At 44.1% G+C, this 19,975-nt stretch overlaps 1 protein-coding gene across 1 annotated transcript in view; it reads left to right on the top strand.

Moving 5' to 3' along the window:
* LOC124551083 (general odorant-binding protein 72-like) overlaps positions 1 to 19,975 on the top strand; it is a 62,789-nt gene that overhangs the window by 15,331 nt on the left and 27,483 nt on the right. The window contains exon 2 of the mRNA XM_047126009.1: positions 19,066 to 19,144. Within this exon, the coding sequence (XP_046981965.1) occupies positions 19,066 to 19,144 (79 nt within the window). The remainder of the gene's footprint in view (positions 1 to 19,065; positions 19,145 to 19,975) is intronic.

Raw genomic sequence — 19,975 nt, 5'->3', positions numbered from 1 at the left:
GGGACATCCTTATGTACATAGGCCATCTAGCTACAACTGCAGGACGACATAATTATATGGAATAATAAGATCACAAAATCTTGAGTAGAACCAAGTAGTAACTTAACCTGGCGAAACTTGCGGTCCAAAAGCTGTTTGTTACCTAATAATAAGAGAATAACAAACATCTGTACTGTAGAAACAACAAGTACCTGCCGGCCGGGGTGGCCGAGCGGTTCTAGCCGCTACAGTCTAGAACCGTGCGACCGCTACGGTCGCAGGTTCGAATCCTGCCTCGGGCATTGATGTATGTGATGTCCTTAGGATAGTTAAGTTTAGGTAGTTCTAAGTTATAGGGGACTGATGACCCCAGAAGTTAAGTCCCATAGTGCTCAGAGCCATTTGAACCAACAAGTACCTGGAATCATTATACAGGGTTAGTCACTAGCTATTGCCACCAAGAATAACTCCGAAAGTATGATAGGAGCTGAAAAGTTTGTGGAACAAAGTTGCATGATACAACGGGGGCCATAATATGACGCTTTTTGTTGCTAGGTGGGGTCGCGTCAGAGATATGAAGGTCAACTCTGTTTTTTTTTTTTTTTTTAATGGGATGCTATAGTTTAGTGCTTATTTTCTGATAGCGGCTATCGAGACGAATCCAATGATGTGTAACAGTAAGGTCTTCGAAGGTCAACGAAGGTCACAAAGATGGCATGAACGTCCATTTACAGAAGGTGTTCGAAGTGATGACCATTGATATCAATGTAGTGCTACAATCTTCTTATCATGGACTGAGTGGTATTCCTTATCACATTGGGACTTATCGAAGAACATGCTCTGAAAATCTCTCTCGCATATTTTCAGGTGTAGTTGGATCGTCTTTATAAACAATGTCTTTTACGAATCCCCACAAGAAAAAATCAAGAGCCGTCGAGTCTGGCGAACGAGCCGGCCACGACACATCTCCTCCGTGTCCAATCCAACGATTGGGGAATTATCTCTGCAACTCATTTCTAGCCATCAACGAAAAATTTGCCAGACACCCATCGTGTTGGTACCACATTCTGTTCCTTGTTCTTAAAGGTATTTCTTCCAATAACAGGCTTAACGTTTCTTGCAGGAATGTGGTGTACTTCCTACCATTAAGATTTCCTTCGATGAAATAGGGGCCTATAACTCTGTCCTCCAGAATCCCACACCATACATTCACCGACCACGGTTTTTGGTGTGCGACATGCCGCAGCCAACCTGGATTTTCAGATGCCCAATAATGCATGCTATGCAAATTAATTAATATAATCGTGAATGTAGCCTCGTCAGAAAATATAGTCGAATTAATAAATGTGTCATCCCTCTGAATCTGAAGTTGAGCCCATCCACAGAATTTAATGCGACGCATACAATCCGTACCAGTTAATTCTTGGTGGAGACTTATATGGTAAAGATGATATTTATGGCAATGAAGAAAACGAACAACACTACTCTGGCTCATGCAAGATTCCCTTGCGATTTAACGCGAACTAACACAAGGATCTCGAACCACAGTGGCAAGTGTACCAATTTCCGTTTCTTCGTCAGTAACTTTCCTTTGCCGGATATGTTTTCGATGCGTTTAAGATCCAGTTGTTCTCAATTTATCAAACACGTATGTAAATGTACAGCGCGCAGGGGAGTACGTTGAGGATATCTTTCAGCATATAAATCTCTAGCTCTCACTGAATTTCGTTGGCATTCTCCGTAAGTGAGAAGCATATCGTCTTGTGCTTCGAAGGAATACATCATTCACATTCGCTTGATTCGACGATACTAGTCTTACCGTTCCTATTAGTGTGGTATTGCGAAACCGTCGAATGTTGTTTACATGTCAATGGCACGTTAGATGGATACGCCATATTCGACGAATATTTACTATTTGCACGATATACGAGAGAGAATTGTCAGAGCATCTGCTTCGATAAGTGCCGAAGTGATAAGGAATACCACTCAATCCCTGATACTAAGATTGCAGCACTACATTCATACCAATGGTCATCGCTTCAAACACCTTCTGTAAATGGACGTTCATACCACCTTTTTGGCCTTCGTTGACCTTCAAAGACCTTACTGTTACACATCGTTGGATTCGTCACGATACCCGCTATCAGAAAATAAGTACCAAACTACAGCATCCCATTAAAAAAATTAAAAAAATTGACCTTCATACCTCTGACGCGACCCCACCTAACAACAAAAAACCAACGTCATATTATGGCCCCATTGTCCCAAGCAACATTTGTCCCACAAACTTTTCAAATGGTTCAAATGGCTCTAAGCACTATGGGACTTAACATCTGAGGTCATCAGTCCCCTAGAACTTAGAACTACTTAAACCTAACTAACCTAAGGACATCACACACATCCATGCCTGAGGCAAGATTTGAACCTGCGACCAAAGCAGCAGCGCGGTTCCGGACAGAAGCGCCTATAACCACTCGGTCGCAGCGGCCGGCATAAGCTTTTCATCTACTATCATACTTGTGGAGCTATTCTAGGTCGCAATAGTGACTCACCCTGTTTAACGCAATTATTATATACATAAAACTTGCATTACAGGCCACTGAAGATGCTCCATAAATAAAAAGACTCCAATAGAGCATGGCACAAAACAAACGGTCCATCAGACATCCCACACCTCTCAGAATATAGGAACAACTAGGGAGTAATGGGAAACTAAAAATGACTTTTTCTTTCCTTTGCTTTAAAATTCGGTATTGAGTTCTTTACGTCTTTCACTGTCGGGCAACGATAGGCCTATATATAAGAGACAGTGAATTACTGCTGCAAAGAAGACTCTTTTACACTGTGCAGTCATATTAATGTGGCCATCTTTGAAAAGACTGACTGACAGCCTTTTGCAGTATGGACTACGAGACTTCCAGGAAGACAGTCAGTGAGGTTCTGGAAAATAGCAAAAGGGATGTTGAGCCATGACGACTCCAACGTCGTGCCAGATGCGCTAGGTTTGGGTTTAAATCCGGGAGTTTTGTGGCCATGAGAGCACAGTGCACTCCTTCTGGTGCTCTTTGAACCACGCACGTGCGTTGTGAACTGTGTGAAACGTTGCATTGTCCTGCTGATAGATGCCATTGTTCTCAGCAAAAACAAACTGCTTGTAGGGGTGGATGTGGCGTGCAGGGATAGATGTATACTTGTGTTGATCCATTGTACTGGTTGTCCCAATAAGAATGACCCGATTTTAACTTGTAAGAATATTGAGACAAATGTCACTAAGTAACTGAAACAGCGCTAGGTGTAATCGGCATGGTCTAGAGTTTCAGAAAAAAATCCGCTAGATGTCGCTACGAGCGCTGACCTGGAGCGTGCAGCCAGTCTCGCGCAATATGGCGACCGCGCAACAGAAGGCGTATTGTGTTATTGAATTTAGTCGTACTCAATCAGTGATCGCAGTTCAGCGGGCGTTTCATATTCGATTTCGTGCTAAACCACCATCACCAAACAACATTAGACGGTGATATAAACAGTTTCAAGAAAGAGGGCGCCTCTGTAAAGGCAAAAGTCCTGGCCGGACCACACGTTCCTGAACAAACAGTGGAACAAATCTAACGAGCATTTGAGCGGAGCCCTCGCAAGTCTACGCGTCGTGACTCTTGAAAGTTTATTGTCTTACCTCCTTACCTAGGGACGCCAGATGAAAGTTGATGTCGTCAAGCCCTGAATCAGAATTGCGCAACGGATAACTGGGGAAGAGAGCTTGAGAGCGCTACCTAGAGAGCGTGTCCTTTCTGTACAATACGAGGCAAGGGGCTGGAGGGCTCACACGCTGATGTGTGGGTCTCTGCATTCTATATCTTTTATTTTAAATGAATTCCTTTAACTTGACTTCTTTGTGATTTTTAAGGTATGTTAAAGATTGATGACAATTGATTACGTATTTATTTTAAATATTATCACTCGATTTTACAGCCATTGCAACAATTGTTGCAGTTTACAGATATTACAATTTTACAACTTATAGCTCGGGTATATTATATAGGAATCTGCACGCACTTTTCTACGGGCAAGGAGGAATTGCGTTGGCCAAGTGTATACCACCAAAGTCTCCCAATATTTTACATAGGACATTCACTATGTGAGGAGGATAACGGGCAAACTGGGGACCAGATACTTTAACACAGGGGGTCAAATTTCCGGAATTAAACGAGCACATTCATTACCTTACACAATCCGAAGCTGGAAATAAAAGAATTAATACAAATATTCAAATACCTCTCTTCCATGCGTGAACATTGAGACAGATGCACTGAGGGCACGTCTGCTCACTTACCCGTCTCCTGTAACACTCCTAGAATCTGGCGGGCACCCGGAGGTCCTCCTGGGCCCCGGTGGAGGGGGTGGTCGAACCACTTGGCCGTGACCAACCTCTCCACCCCAAATCTTGTGACACTGGAAAGTCTTTGACTTTTACCTGCCTGTGCTGTCTCTCTGATCCCATAGCCAGGAGTAAGGTTGGCACAACTATAATATAGAACTACTTCCCAACAAATATTTGGCCACGCTTTACGGAAAGGTGTGAGGAGGATTAGGAAAGTTCATGTGCAGATTCACATTCACGTACAAGAGATGCATAATACACGTCACATATAAACACGTATTATGAAGCCTGCCACATTTCTTTCCACCCGTCCACATGGGTTCTGTTGCTCCCCGGCCGGCCGCTTCGTGTAATAAAATTGGCGTGTCGTCCGTGCAGCCAATGGAGGAAATATTGAACATTTATGATGGATTTTTATGAACTTTTGTCTTCTCTGAGTAATTTAGTATGCAATTTGTTCGTGTTAACCCCTTCTTCTTAATAAATGATCCTAATTAAAATCGGGTCATTCTTTTTGGGACACCCTGTACTTAACAGAATAACGAGATCACCCAGGGAATGTCACGAAAACATTCCCAGACCATAATCCTCCCTCCTCTGGCCTTGGACCCTTCCGATGACTGTTGCAACGTGTTTGCATTCAGAGCATAAAACACTATTCACCTGAAAAGGCCACCTCGTGCCACTCAGTGGACGTCCATTTGCAGCAATGGCGCGTAAATTCCAACCTTGGTCGCTGATGAACAGCGGTCAGCATGGGTAGATGAGCCAGGCGCCTGCTACGGAGCTCCATAGGCGGCAACGTTCGCTGGACGTTCGTTGAGACGATGCTGTTGGTTCATCTGTGCGGTCAGCTGCTTAACAGTTGCACGCCTGTTCACCAGTACACATATCCGCAGCCGTCTTTTTACGAGAGAGATGGGGCCCCTCCACGCCCGCACCAACGTGGTGACCAAACCAAAAGTTCTACTGTCACCTCCGTAAACATGTTAGTTATCTAGTAAGTGGATCACAGGATGCTGGGCTGTGATGTTATCCGTGCGTCTGGGTAATACTACGCATTAACAGGGTCCATCAGGTGACAGATAGTGGACGAAACGCGAGTGAGGGTAGCGATTTGAAGAGCAGAGAGAAAAAAGTGCCATGGCTCGTGCCTTGGGAAAAAAACCTCTGCGACAGTGGGATGGGTAGTAAGAGCAGTAGTGGCTTACTAGTTGCGATAGTTCATGCAAGGTTGGATTTGTTAGTATGGGTATCATGCATCATTACCGTGGCAAGCGGTGGCGATGTATCCCAGTTGCTGCACCCGTTACATTCCTGGAACAATCAAGATCGTTATACAGTAGTGGGAGATCGGCCATAGATCATCTCACTGTGTGGGGGATGTGTGGAGCTTGTCTGCATGCAGTGTACGGTACGGCTTCCCTGCGTGGTGCCAGTTATTCAGCAGTGTATTCCAGCTGGATATCCAGTAATGGCGTCTGATTAACAGGGGCTCACCTGTACCATTATGTTTGCGTATGCTTGACCATAGATGTTAGGTCCTTACAAGTATGTCTTTTGGTCTTTTATGTTTTCATCTATGGTTGTGGTCGTAGTTCCCCAGATTCAGAATAAACGGGTTCTGCGAATGTCTGGAGTTTCTTTATAGTCTTGTGGTGAGTTTGTGGACCACCTCCGTGAGAGTCTCAAGTCGGTATTCCCGGTGAAGGTCCGCGATGCGTGTGTATCGTGGAGCATTGCTTATGATTTTGAGTACTTTGTTTTGTATGAGCTGCAGACAGAGCAGGCGTGTAGGCGCAGCGTATCCCCAGACAGGAGCTGCGTACGTCATCAGGGGTCGAATAAGTGTTATGTACATGGACCTCGACACCCTTCTGTTCAGTGTGCTACGCCTGTTGAGCATAGGGTAGAGCTGTTCGAGCCTCGCGTTAGCTCGGTTGGTGATGTGTTGTGTGTGGTCCCCCCAGAGTAATTTCCGGTCCAGCCAGACACCGAGGTATTTGACTTTCTCGCGGAAACGTACTGGACGTGCATGTAGAGTTACTGGTCTGCAGTATCGGTGTTTGCGCAGTTGCTTCGGTCTTCTAGTGAACAGAACGGCTTCGCACTTGTCGACGCTTACTCCAACACGCCATTTCTCCAACCAAGGCTCAGCCACTCTCAGCGCAGTCTGTAGGCGTGACGTAATGTTTGATGGTTTCCAATCTTGCGCGAGGATGGCTGTGTCACCCGCGTAGATAGCCATCGTCGTGTTGTGTGTGGTTGGGAGATCGTTTATGTAGAGGTTAAACAGTAGGGGCCCTAGGATGCTTCCCTGGGGTACTCCCGCGTGTATACCGTGTCGTGTTGATTGTTTTCCCTGCACGTCAGTGTTGAAACTCCTGTCTGTGAGCTATGAGTGTATGAGACGCACCAGCCGGTCGGGGAATCCCGCGTCGCTGAGTTTGCGAATGAGGCCGTTGTGCCATAGACAGTCGAAAGCCTTTTCGATGCCCGGGAACACCGCCCCTGGAGCTTTGTTTATGTTGAAGCCATATGATATATCGTTTGTCCCTGTAATTTACGGCTCGTGGTGCACCACAGTTGCTATGCACGGTATACTTTAACCACAGCGGCACGCAAACAGTTTACAAACTTAGCCGTTTCGGAAACGCTTCCAACCTTGTCCAGGAAGCAGATGATTGTGCCCTTTTGGACGTCAGATAAATCGCTCCGTTTCCGCATTAGGACAACGAGTGCACTGCTTTTCCGTGTCCCTCGGATACGCTTTGTGTACCCTCCACTGTCAGTGCGCCCCTACCGCCTGTGAGTGGTGTTTAAGGCCCGTTTCACGCAGGGTCGCTGGTGATGGCCGGCAGCGACGGTCACCGGTGATTGTGGTGAACACTCTTGGATCACAGGTGTCCGACACCGCGGCTATTGCCAACTGACTAGTCAGTGAAATTGACTCGTGCGAGGAGGAACTTTTGTTGGTACTTCTAAACAGGAGAATGAAGATTACACGTACATCCACCGCTACATGATCGGCCAGACAAAGGATTGTTTTACAATCTTTATGTCCTTTGAGGATACGCTAACTATTCAGGGAGTGCAGGACATGTCAGCTCGTTTAGTCCGTGGAGGAAATATTGCGAACAGTATCAGAGATGACTTTGCAATCTACTCCGTTAGCCCTGACGGTAAAGTGGCTTGGCAGCAGCAAAAAATGTAATTGCTAGAAATGTTGCGTGAACGTTATCGTGGTTAGGTCTCATTGTTCATCTGGCATTATATTTGTGATGTTCATTGTGCAGTTATTACTATGTTAACTGTAAGACGTCACATTATTGTATTCACTGAACTGATTGGAACTTACAATTAAAATTATAGTATGTCAGGAACTTGTACCTAAATAATACACTACTGGCCATTAAAATTGCTACACTAAGAATAAATGCAGATGATAGACGGGTATTCATTGGACAAATATATTGTACTAGAACTGACATGTGATTACATTTTCACGCAATTTGGGTGCATAAATCCTGAGAAATCAGTACCCAGAATAACCACCTCTGGCCGTAGTAACGGCCTTCATACGCCTGGGCATTGAGTCAAACAGAGCTTGGATGGCGTTTACAGGTACAGCTGCCCATGCAGCTTCAACACGATACCACAGTTCATCAAGAGTACTGACTGGCGTATTGTGACGAGCCAGTTGCTCGGCCACCATTGACCAGACGTTTTCAGTTGGTGAGAGATCTGGAGAATGTGGTGCCCAGGGCAGCAGTCGAACATTTTCCGTATCCAGAAAGGCCCGTATGAGACCTGCAACATGCGGTCGTGCATTATCCTGCTGAAATAAAGGGTTTCGCAGGGATCGAATGAAGGGGAGAGCCACGGGTCGTAACACATCTGAAATGTAACGTCCACTCTTCAAAGTGCCGTCAATGAGAACAAGGGGTGACCGAGACGTGTAACCAAAGGCACCCCATACCATCACGCCGGTTGATACGCCAGTATGGCGATGATGAATACACGCTTCCAATTTACGTTCACCGCGATGTCGCCAAACACGGATGCGACCATCATGATGCTGTAAACAGAACCTCGATTCATCTGAAAAAATGACGTTTAGCCATGCGTGCACCCAGGTTCGTCTTTAAGTACACCATCGCAGGCGCTACTGTGTGTGATCCAGCGTCAAGGGTAACCGCAGCCATGGTTTCCGAGCTGATAGTGCATGCTGCTGCAAACTTCATCGAACTGTTCGTGCAGATGGTTGCTGTCTTGCAAACGTCCCCATCTGTTTGGGATCGAGACATGGCTGCACGATCCGTTACAGCCATGCGGATAAGATGCCTGTCATCTCGACTGTTAGTGATACGAGGCCGTTGGGATCCAGCACGGCGTTCCGTATTATCCTCCTGAAACCACCGATTCCATATTGTGCTAACAGTCATTGGATCTCGACCAACGCGAGCAGCAATGTCGCGATACGGTAAACCGCAATCGCGATAGGCTACAATCCTACCTTTATCAAAGTCGGAAACGTGATGGTACGCATTTCTCCTCCTTACACGAGGCATCACAACAACGTTTCACCAGGCAACGCCGATCGAGTGCTGTTTGTGTATGAGAAATCGGTTGGAAACTTTCCTCATGTCAGCACGTTGTAGGTTTCGCCACAGGCGCCAACCTTGTGTGAATGCTCTGAAAAGCTAATCATTTGCATATCAGAGCATCTTCTTCCTGTCGGTTAAATTTAGCGTCTGTAGCACGTCATCATCGTGGTGTAGCAATTTTAACGGCCAGTAGTGTATTATAATAAATAAAATTTATGATTGTAGTAGCCATATATGCGTAAATGATTGTAGTTAAGAATAATGTTTTAACTCTATTTTTTGGACCATAAGGCGGAACGCCTTGAAGCAGAAGAAAAGGGGGAGAGGGATGCAAATGTGCTTGAAGGTTACTACCGTCCTAGCCACCACTTTGTTGCTATAGTCATCGCTCTTGACGTCCCAATGGCGGGACGACTTTCTACTTCACTTATAAATATAAACTCATGTTTCAATGTTTGCAGTATAATGGACAGTGAATGTTTCGCGTCACTGTATCAAAAATGACTGCCTGTCTGTTGGCAAACCTGCAGCGCTGTGTCTGTGGTCTGTGTCCAGTACGAACACTCCAATTGAAACTAATGCATGTCCGGCGGAGACTGCTGTGAACACAGTGACCTTGTCCGTCACATATGGCGAGGGTGAGTCACTACTGGGACACGCTCCAGTTCAAACAAATGTATCTCTGTCGGTGACCGTCGCTGGTGACCGACACCAGTGTCCCAGTGTGAAACGGGCCATAAATTTACATCGAACATAGGCAGATCACAGTAACATGACTGGACCCTGTACATCGTGATGGATGGCGGGAACTGGCATTCACAAGATCTGTACATACAGGTTTACTAAAGGTCAAAAACTGATATTTGTTGTTAACGTTCTTAACTGTAATATATATGTAGCTAATGGAGCTTTCTTCTTCCACCTCTATAGAAAAAATCATTTTTGGACGCTTGAGGCAATGTTTTACCCTCACTAGTATTCCATTCTATCAGTGATAAAATACCATCGACATAACGTTTACAATAAATAGACTTTTTTGTTTCAGCTTTGGAAAGGTGGCAAACAATTTACATCCCAAATAATCCTCCAAAAGTATGTTAAAGGCAACTTACAAACCATTTCATTCTAGAACACAGGTGTTCGTTAGGAAGGGGGGAGGGGATGCACATGTTCCCTCCACCTCCTGGAATCTAGAAAACAGAGTTCTTATTCATTACGGAATTTTCATACACTTCTAGAAGTGGAAATGGAAATGATCGTATGGCATCAGAGGCCGGGAGTTCCCAGTCGGGTAGTACGGCCGCCAAGTGCAAGTCTTATTGAGTGCGACGCCACATTGGGCGACCTGCGCGTCGACAGTGGGGAAGAAATGACGATGACAGCACAGCACCCGGTCCCTGAGGGGGGAAAATCTCCCTCCCCAGTCGGGAATCGAAGCCGGGACCACGTGCGTGGCAATCCAACGCGCTGTCCATTTCTTTTTTCCTTTTTCTTTTCGATATAGTTCGTTGTGGCGGTATTATTACGTACATAACGTATAAAATAGCAGCGCATTGGCGGAGCTGTCACTTGTACTCGGGTGATTCGCGTGAAAAGGCTTCTGACGTGATTTTGGCCACACGACGGGAATTAAGACTTTGCATGCGGCATAGTAGTTGGAGCTAGACGCTTAGGACATTCCATTTCGGAAATTGTTTGGGAAGCCAAGAGTGTGCCGTGAATACCAGATTTCAGGCTTTACCTCTCACCACGGACGACGCAGTGACCGACGACCTGCGTCTGTGTAGAGTTCTCAGTGCGAACAGTCAAACAGCAGTGAGTGAAGTAACCGCAGAAATCAATGTGGGACATACGGCGAACGTATCCGTTCGTCAATCTCTAGATTTTCGCACAGGTGACGAAATGGTAGATATCGAAATAGATGACAGAGGGATAGAAAAACAATTAAAATCGCTCGATAGAGGAAAGTCCGCTGGACATGATGGGATACCAGTTCGATTTCACACAGAGTACGCGAAGGAACTTGCCCCCCTTCTTGCAGCAGAATGCCGTAGGTCTCTGGAAGAGCGTATCGTTCCAAAGGACTGGAAAAGAGCATAGGTCATCCCCGTTTTCAAGAAGGGACTTCGAACAGATGTGCAGAACTATAGACCTATATCTCTAACGTCGATCAGTTGTAGAATTTTGGAACACGTATTATGTTCGAGTATAATGACTTTTCTGGAGACTAGAAATCTACTCTGTAGGAATCAGCATGGGTTTCGAAAAAGACAGTCGCGTGAAACCCAGCTCGCGTTATTCGTCCACGAGACTCAGAGGGCCATAGACACGGGTTCACAGGTAGATGCCGTGTTTCTTGACTTCCGCAAGGCATTCGATACAGTGCCCCACAGTCGTTTAATGAACAAAGTAAGAGCATATGGACTATCAGACCAATTGTGTGATTGGATTGAAGAGTTCCTAGATAACAGAACGCAGCATGTCATTCTGAATGGAGAGAAGTCTTCCGATGTAAGAGTGAATTCAGGTGTGCCGCAGGGGAGTGTCGTAGGGCCGTTGCTATTCACAATGTATGTAAATGACCTTGTGTATAAAATCGTAAGTTCACTGAGGCTTTTTGCGGATGATACTGTAGTATATCGAGAGGTTGTAACAATGGAAAATTGTACTGAAATGCAGGAGGATCTGCAAGGAATTGACGTATGGTGCAGGGAATAGCAATTGAATCTCAATGCAGACAAGTGTAATGTGCTGCGAATACATATAAAGAAAGATCCTTTATCATTTGGCTACAATATAGCAGGTCAGCAACTGGAAGCAGTTAATTCCATAAATTATCTGGCAGTATGCATTAGGAGGATTTAAAATGGAATGACTGTATAAAATTCATCGTCGGTAAAGCAGATGTCAGACTGAGATTCATCGGAAGAATCCTAAGGAAGTAGATTACAGTACACTTGTCACCCACTGCTTGAATACTGCTCACCGTTGGGGGGACTGATGACCTTCGCTGCTTAGTCCCCCTTAAACATCCCAACAACCACCACCACTGCTCACCGTTGTGGGATCCGTACCAGATAGGGTTGATAGAAGAGATAGAGAAGATCCAACGGTGAGCAGCGACCTTCGTTACAGGATCATTTAGCAATCACGAAAGCGTTACGGAGATGACAGATAAACTCCAGTGGAAGACTCTGCAAGAGAGACGCTCAGTAGCTCGGTACGGGCTTTTGTTGAAGTCAACGAGGAGTCAAGCAATATATTGCTCCCTCCTACGTATATCTCGCGAAGAGAGCGTGAGGATAAAATCAGATTAAAGCCTACACAGAGGCATACCGACAATCTTTCTTTCCACGAACAATACGAGACTGGAATAGAAGGAAGAACCGATAGAGATACTCAAGGTACCCTCCGCCACACACAGGTGGCTTGCGGAGTATGGATGTAGATGTAGATGTAGAAATAGCACGACATTTTCTACATCGCCTCTCCTGGGCTCGTGACCATATCGGTTGGACCCTAGGCGACTGTAGAACTGTAGCCTCGCCCAATAAATCCTGATTTCAGTTGGTAAGAGCTGTTTGTAGGTTTCGAGTGTGGCACAGACCCCTGAAGCCATGGACTCAGGTAGTCTACAAGGTACCGTGCAAGTAGGTGGTTGCTGCATAGTGGTGTGGGTTGTGTTTACATGGATCACTGACTCGAAATGACTACTTGGAGACCATTTGCAGCCATTCGAGGATTTCATGCACCCAAACAACAATGGAACTTTTATGGATGATAATGCGCCATGTCACCAGATGATAACAGTTCGCGACTGGTTTGAAGAACATTCTGGACAATTCGAATGATTTGGTCATCCAGTTCACCCGACATCAATCTCATCGAACATTTATGCGATGTAATCTAGAGGTCAGTTCGGCACAAAATCCTGCACCGGCAACACTTCCGCAATTATGGACGGTATACAGGCAACATCGCTCAATATTTCTGCAGTGGAATTCCAACGACTTGTTGAGTCCAGGCCACATCACGTTTCTGCACTACACTGGGCTACAAGGTATTAGGAGGTATTCCATGACTTTTGTCACCTCACTGTAGGTACCCGCCATTATTGTAAATTGTATTGTATGGATTTTCTCGTATCAAAATACTGATTAGGTTCACTCTGACATATCTGACGTCTGGATGTGCACTGAATGGTCTCCAGTATTCACAGGAAATTTAGTCTGATGTGACATAATTATGTACTTGATAATTTACAGCTCGGCAAAGTTAAGTGTTCCCTGGCCCAAAGCGGCTCGAAAATATTGTAATATTCATAACTTCTTATCTACAGTAACACTGTGGTAGGGTTCTTGGACAATGAGAACACAAATACTTATAAATCTATCAGTCATCGATATTATTGATAAACGCACAGAGTTTTCTCCTGCTCTGAAAAAGGCTCTATTAACTGTTCTTGCTTTGCTTCAACTATTTGCACAATTGACATTGGTCTCACCCCTAAATATCACTTACGGGTGAGACCTACGTCGATCTTGATAGTTCCCGTACTCAGCAACAGATGGCAGCACTTATCTCTAAGCTTTTACACTTGAGGATTAGCCCGTTCTTTCGTGCATGTCCTCAGTTAGGATCCTTCAGTATTGTGCGAAAAAAAAGTGGCTGTTTTCTACACTGAGTGAAAACAGGTTATAGGAATTGTTCGAGCTAAATGTTCGCAGAATAAAAGTGATTGAAAAACCTGTTTTTACTAACTTAAGTCATTGACAAATTTGGACAAGAGCCTTAGCGACTTTTATTCGCCTTCAAACAGGACCAGGTGTAAATTTACATTTTGTGTAGTTTCGTATCACATGTGTTTCTGCATAGTTATTCGTTTCTTCATCAGCTATTGCTAGGTAATGAATTAATTATTTTATTATTTCGAATTTTAATTTGTAAGGTTTCATTTTATGTGATTGAAACTGCATTTTTGTGAATGTGAGTAGATGTACTGTGGCGTGCTGAAGAGTAATGACTCTGAATTTTTTATGCGAAAACTCTTAAACCTTTCTAAATAAAACAAGCTTTATTAACATTTCACATCTGTATTCTTTATGATTACATATTTGTTTCTCACCATAGATAGCCTGGCGACGAACAAATTTCACCCAATGAGAGACCAGATCACTTGATGTTGCAGGAGCCACAATCTCTCCTCTCCTTGCATCGCTTCATCACTATTAACGTGAAGTTTTGAAAACAGATGTAAATCGGATGGGACCGAGGGTTTGGGACGGTATGGGAGGATGATCGATGGCAGTGAACCGAGGCGGTAGGATTGTTGCAGATGTCGCTGCACTCGTTTGAGGTCTGGGACTGTCATGCTGAAGGACAGGGTGCTCCATGTGTGGACGAACTCTGCCAATTCGTGCTTTTAGTTTTCGGAGGATCTCTCACTACACCGATACAATTACATCACACATCGCCATGTTCCACGTTACAATTCACAGCACTCTAGTCACAGCAGTCGCACAGGGTTGCAGTTTGCGACAGCGAAGTGGGAAGTCGACTGTTTTGTTTTGTTTTAGGGCGCCCAAGTAATAAGCATGACACACAGGGTGATTCACGAAGATACGCAAATATTTTAATACACTACTGGCCATTAAAATTGCTACACCAAGAATAAATGCAGATAATAAACGGGTATTCATTGGACAAATATATTATACTAGAATTGACATGTGATTACATTTTCACGCAATTTGGGTGCGTAGATCCTGAGAAATCACTACCCAGAACAACCACCTCTGGCCGTAATAACGGCCTTCATACGCCTGGGCATTGAGTTAAACAGAGCTTGGATGTTGTGTACAGGTACAGCTGCCCATGCAGCTTCAACACGATACCACAGTACATCAAGAGTACTGACTGGCGTATTGTGACGAGCCAGTTGCTCGGCCACCATTGACCAGACGTTTCCAATTGGTGAGAGATCTGGAGAATGTACTGGCCAGGGCAGCAGTCGAACATTTTCTGTATCCAGAAAGGCCCGTACAGGACCTGCAACATGCAGTCGTGCATTATCCTGCTGAAATGTAGGGTTTCGCAGAGATCGAATGATGGGAAGAGCCACGGGTTGTAACACATCTGAAATGTAACGTCCACTGTTCAAAGTGCCGTCAATGCGAACAAGAGGTGACCGAGACGTGTAACCAATGGCACCCCCATACCATAACGCCAGGTGACATGCCAGTATGGCGATGACGAATACACGCTTCCAATGTGCGTTCACCGCGATGTCGCCAAACATGGATGCGACCATCATGATGCTGTAAACAGAACCTCGATTCATCTGAAAAAATGACGTTTTGCCATTCGTGCACCCAGGTTCGTCGTTGAGTACACCACCACAGGCGCTCCTTTCTGTGATGCAGCGTCAAGGGTAACCGCAGCCATGGTCTCCGAGCTGATAGTCCACGTTGCTGCAAACTTCATCGAACTGTTCGTGCAGATCGTTGTCGCCTTGCAAACGTGCCCATATGTTGACTCAGGGATCGAGACGTGTCTGCACGATCCATTACAGCCATGCGGATAAGATGCCTGTCATCTCGACTGCTAGTCATACGAGGCCGTTGGGACCCAGCTCGGCGTTCCGTATTACCCTCCTGAACCCACCGATTCCATATTCTGCTAACAGTCATTGGATTTCAACCAACGCGAGCAGCAGTGTCGCGATACGATAAACTGCAATCGCGATAGGGTACAGTCAGACCTTTATCAAAGTCGGAAACGTGATGGTACGCATTTCTCCTCCTTACACGAGGCATCACAACGTTTTACCAGACAACGCCGGTCAACTGCTGTTTGTGTATGAGAAATCGGTTGGAAACTTTCCTCATGTCAGCACATTGTAGGTCTCGCCACCGGCTCCAACCTTGTGTGAATGCTCTGAAAAACTAATCATTTGCATATCACTGCATCTTCTTCCTGTCGGTTAAATTTAGCGTCTGTAGGACGTCATCTTCGTGGTGTAGCAATTTTAATGGCCAGTAGTGTATGTTATTCTACAAGTAAAACTAAAGAAAAACGTTCATATAGACATAGGCCCGCAAATGTTTAGTTACGGAGTTACGGCTAAAAAAAGATTCTGCATGAAATTTAGCAACTCCGCTAGTATGAAGCCATTGCAAAACTGTGTGAGGTTAAAGTAAAGCACGATTTCCATTTATTTTACTGTTATTGATCTGGTGAATAGTATCCATAATATCATCATCATCGTTCTCACGTATCAAGCGCTCGTACTGATTATGAACACTAGGAAGAGAACCTGTCTCCCATTACATTTGAAATGCTCCTCTAATGGTTCGTGCATTCGGAATCCTCCGATTTGGATAACGTAAGCGATATTTGTTAACTGCAGCTGTAGCATTACTATCACGTTTGCCATAAATAAAACGATATCGGCGTATTTCTCTGTCGTAAATTTGAAAGGCATCCCTATTTCATAAATAATCTGCAAACTACAACAGATACTATGTGGGTGCACTAAATACACTGTTGTTATTATGTTATTTCACTGAACAATACAGAAAACTAACTCGTTTGAAGGTTAGGAAACGGCTGAAACAACTCACTACTGGTTGCCCACAATGACATAAACGTTTCTAAAACTCTTAATTGAAAGTAACCAAATTTACTTGTATAATAATCCGCTTCTCTGGATTTTCTGGAAAACTACTGCAGATACACGTCTGAGACATGTTTTATTGGATTCACCAGACCAATAACAACAAAATAAATGGAAATCGTGCTTTTCTTTAACAGCTTTGCGATGGCTTCATATCAGTGAAGTTGCTAAATTTCAGGCTAAATCTTTTATTAGCTGTAACTGCGTAACTAATCATTGTATAAGCATTTTTAAAATTTGATCTTTGGTTTTTTTTCACTTTCGTCGAGTAAGATCAATCAAATGCTCATCACTGCTGGTTATTTTTCTTCGTCAGAATTTTCACATTCAGCATCAATAAACATTAGTGGTATAGAATAAAAATATCTTTTCTAAATATTTTACAGCTTTATCATTTCGATGAATGACGAAGGGAAGTCAAAAAGTAAAGGGACTTTTGCAATTTCTCGCCGTATGGTATGGTAATGCTGTTGGTATCCAGGGCTGAAGTGTTGTCGTCTGCAGCAATTCTATACGACGAGTCACTCTTATTTCCGCGTTAGTCGTTGTATTGTAGCAGACAGTGAAACACTACAACTGCATTGTCGATGCGCACCAAGGAGGAAATGAGGGGAGTGATTCGCTATTTGTTCACGGAAGGCGTTAAACCTGCGGAAATTATTCGTCGAATGCAAGCGCAGTATGGTGACAACTGTCTATCGCGAATGAAGACGTACGAATGGAGAGAGCGCTTGAAATAAGAAAGAACTTCTCTGTGTGACGAGGAAGGACCGGGAAGGCCATCGGCGTCAGCAACTGAGAACAATTTGGAACTGATGGTGGAGGAGATCGCCAACATTTTACATATCAGGCATGGTTCAGCGTATTCCATCTTGCACGACAGGCTAAATTTTCGGAAAATGTGTGCAAGGTGGGTTATCGGAAGAATTGTCACCGGAGCGTAAGGCGTAAAGGATGGACATCTCTCACAAGCATTTGGGATGTCATCATCGCGAAGGAGGTGGATTTTTTCAGAAAATCGTTACTGTATACGAAACGTGGGTACATTATCACGAACCGGAAAGTAAGACTGCAAGCACGGCTTGGAAACAGCCATCATCACCACAGGATAAGAAATTTAAATGTCAACCATCAGCTTAGCAGCTAACACTATTCTGGGACACTGAAGGTGTGGTAGTCGTTCATCTCACCCCAAGAGGCGAAACTGTGAAAAGTGGGAACTATTTGTGACGTGTTGCGAACTAAACTGAAACCTTCAATCAGATGCAAACGTCGCGGAAAACTGGGAAAAGGTGTCATCCTGCAGCAAGATTACGCTCGGTCACATTCTGTCAAACGAACGGCCGAAACAATAAAGGAGTTGGGATTCGAATGGTTGGAATACCCGCCATACAGTCCAGACCTGGCTCCAAGTGATTTCCATATGTCTGGACCGTTGGAAGAAGCAATCAGGGGAAGATTTGCAACCGATGCAGAAGCCGTGAAAAAAAAAAAAAAAAAAAAAAAAAAAAAAAAAAAAAAAAAAAAACTTTTTTTCCGACGGAATCAAAAACCTTGCGAAACTATGGACAAAGTGCATTATGTGCAGGTAGGTTATGTAGAAAAATAATCTTCGTTTCAGTTTCGTATCATCAGAACGAATATTCCATTTCTCAAAAGTCCTCTTACTTTTTGACTTCCCCTTGTATATCAGATTTAATCGTAAAAGCATATTGTATTTGATCTTCAAAAATATGCCTCTTTAATAATACGAAAAGGTTTACTTTGAAGGTAATCATGAAATTAATCAAGATAATCTACCTATAGCAAATGTTGAGTGAATAGCCTAGTTCTCTAGGATATAGTGATAAGTGACAGTTTCACGGTATATGTCCAGCCCATCGACAATGTACAGATGTTACTGGAGCATCTGCCCAATGCATGCGACACAATCCAAATGGAGCCAAGAGTATTGGAAAGAGAGCAAGATTCACTGTGAAGAACAGCTGAAGGGCGTGTCAGGACGCATGGTAACCACGTGCAGGATTACCACATGTGACAGATGGGAATGAGAGGTTGGCCCACTTCCAGACATGTCAGTGCAGGGACTTTTCTTCTAGTTGCGGGCAGTAGAACCGCCACCTCCCGTGGGAATACATGACGCTTTTTTTAAACACCCTTTATAACACCTTTTCATTGCTTCGTAATTTATTGTTTACAAGACGAAGATCGTCCAGCAATTGTATTTGGTTTCCCCTTTCCTGACTTCTGAAGATTGTCACTGTCCGCCAAAATCTCCAATTTATTGTGATCATTATTAAATCAACTAAAGCAGTAAGTTCTGTACTTCCTGGATCAATGTTTTTACTCGCAAGTCTGATACAGCTTGTTTAACTTTTTTGTTATGTAGATTCTACTTTTATCTAAATCATTTGGTCATTTTGTTGTAGGCCCTGTCATTGGAGCAGCTGAGGCAGACAAGCAAAATAGTGAGGAACATGTGCCTCAAGAAGACATCAGTCGACCTAGGTACTGTGTGCCACATTCGAAAACTTCTGTTGATTAATGTAAACTCCTTGTCACTATTTAGTTTCTCCCAGTGTAATACATGACAAGCTGGAGTCCAATGGGAACAATATATTTGGCAAACAACATTATTATCTTAGTAGATTGCCATGTGAAGCAGATGAAGAAGTTGGACGTACTCTTAAGTGAACGAAACCTATGAAACTGATCATTTCTTGAAAAGAATCATCTGGTTTTCTGACAAAGACAATGCAGTGGCAGTCCTGTTCAACAAAGACAACATCAAGTAAATGCAATGCTTGGAAGAGGATAATGCTTACCAAAAGATGGTCACTGATGCCATTGAAAATGTATAGAAGCCTCAGTCCTACAAGATGAAATGATTAAGGAGCTACAACTAAGAGCACTGGTTCATAAAGAAAGAACACTGGAGGTATGGATTAAAAAACGCCTTCAGTCACAACTTTTCGTGTGTTCTTAAGTACACAATGCATTTTGGACCCTGTGGCTCCATCATCAGGTGTAATTTGTCTTAATACAGTGCTTTAGCATGTATTGAGACTAATTAGGCCTACACCTGATGATGGACGCACAGGGTCCGAAATGCATCGAGTCCTTAATAAAACACGAAAAGTTGTGACTGTAGGCACTTTTTAATTCATACCTCCAGTGTATCGAATACAATCATGTTTGATGCCACGAAATATGGATAAAATTAAAAAGAAAGAGTACTTTGCTCCCAGTGTTAGCAACATTGAAGCCCCAATGTACTTACGCATTAAGTACCTGGAGCACATGCATAGCCCTTATGTTGGCAAGTGTCCACATCATATT

The sequence above is a fragment of the Schistocerca americana genome, chromosome 9, assembly GCF_021461395.2.
Source record: "Schistocerca americana isolate TAMUIC-IGC-003095 chromosome 9, iqSchAmer2.1, whole genome shotgun sequence".
In the NCBI taxonomy this organism is placed as follows: domain Eukaryota; kingdom Metazoa; phylum Arthropoda; class Insecta; order Orthoptera; family Acrididae; genus Schistocerca; species Schistocerca americana.
Note: the sequence above shows the minus strand (reverse complement) of the source record. Positions and strands in the feature narration are given on the sequence as shown.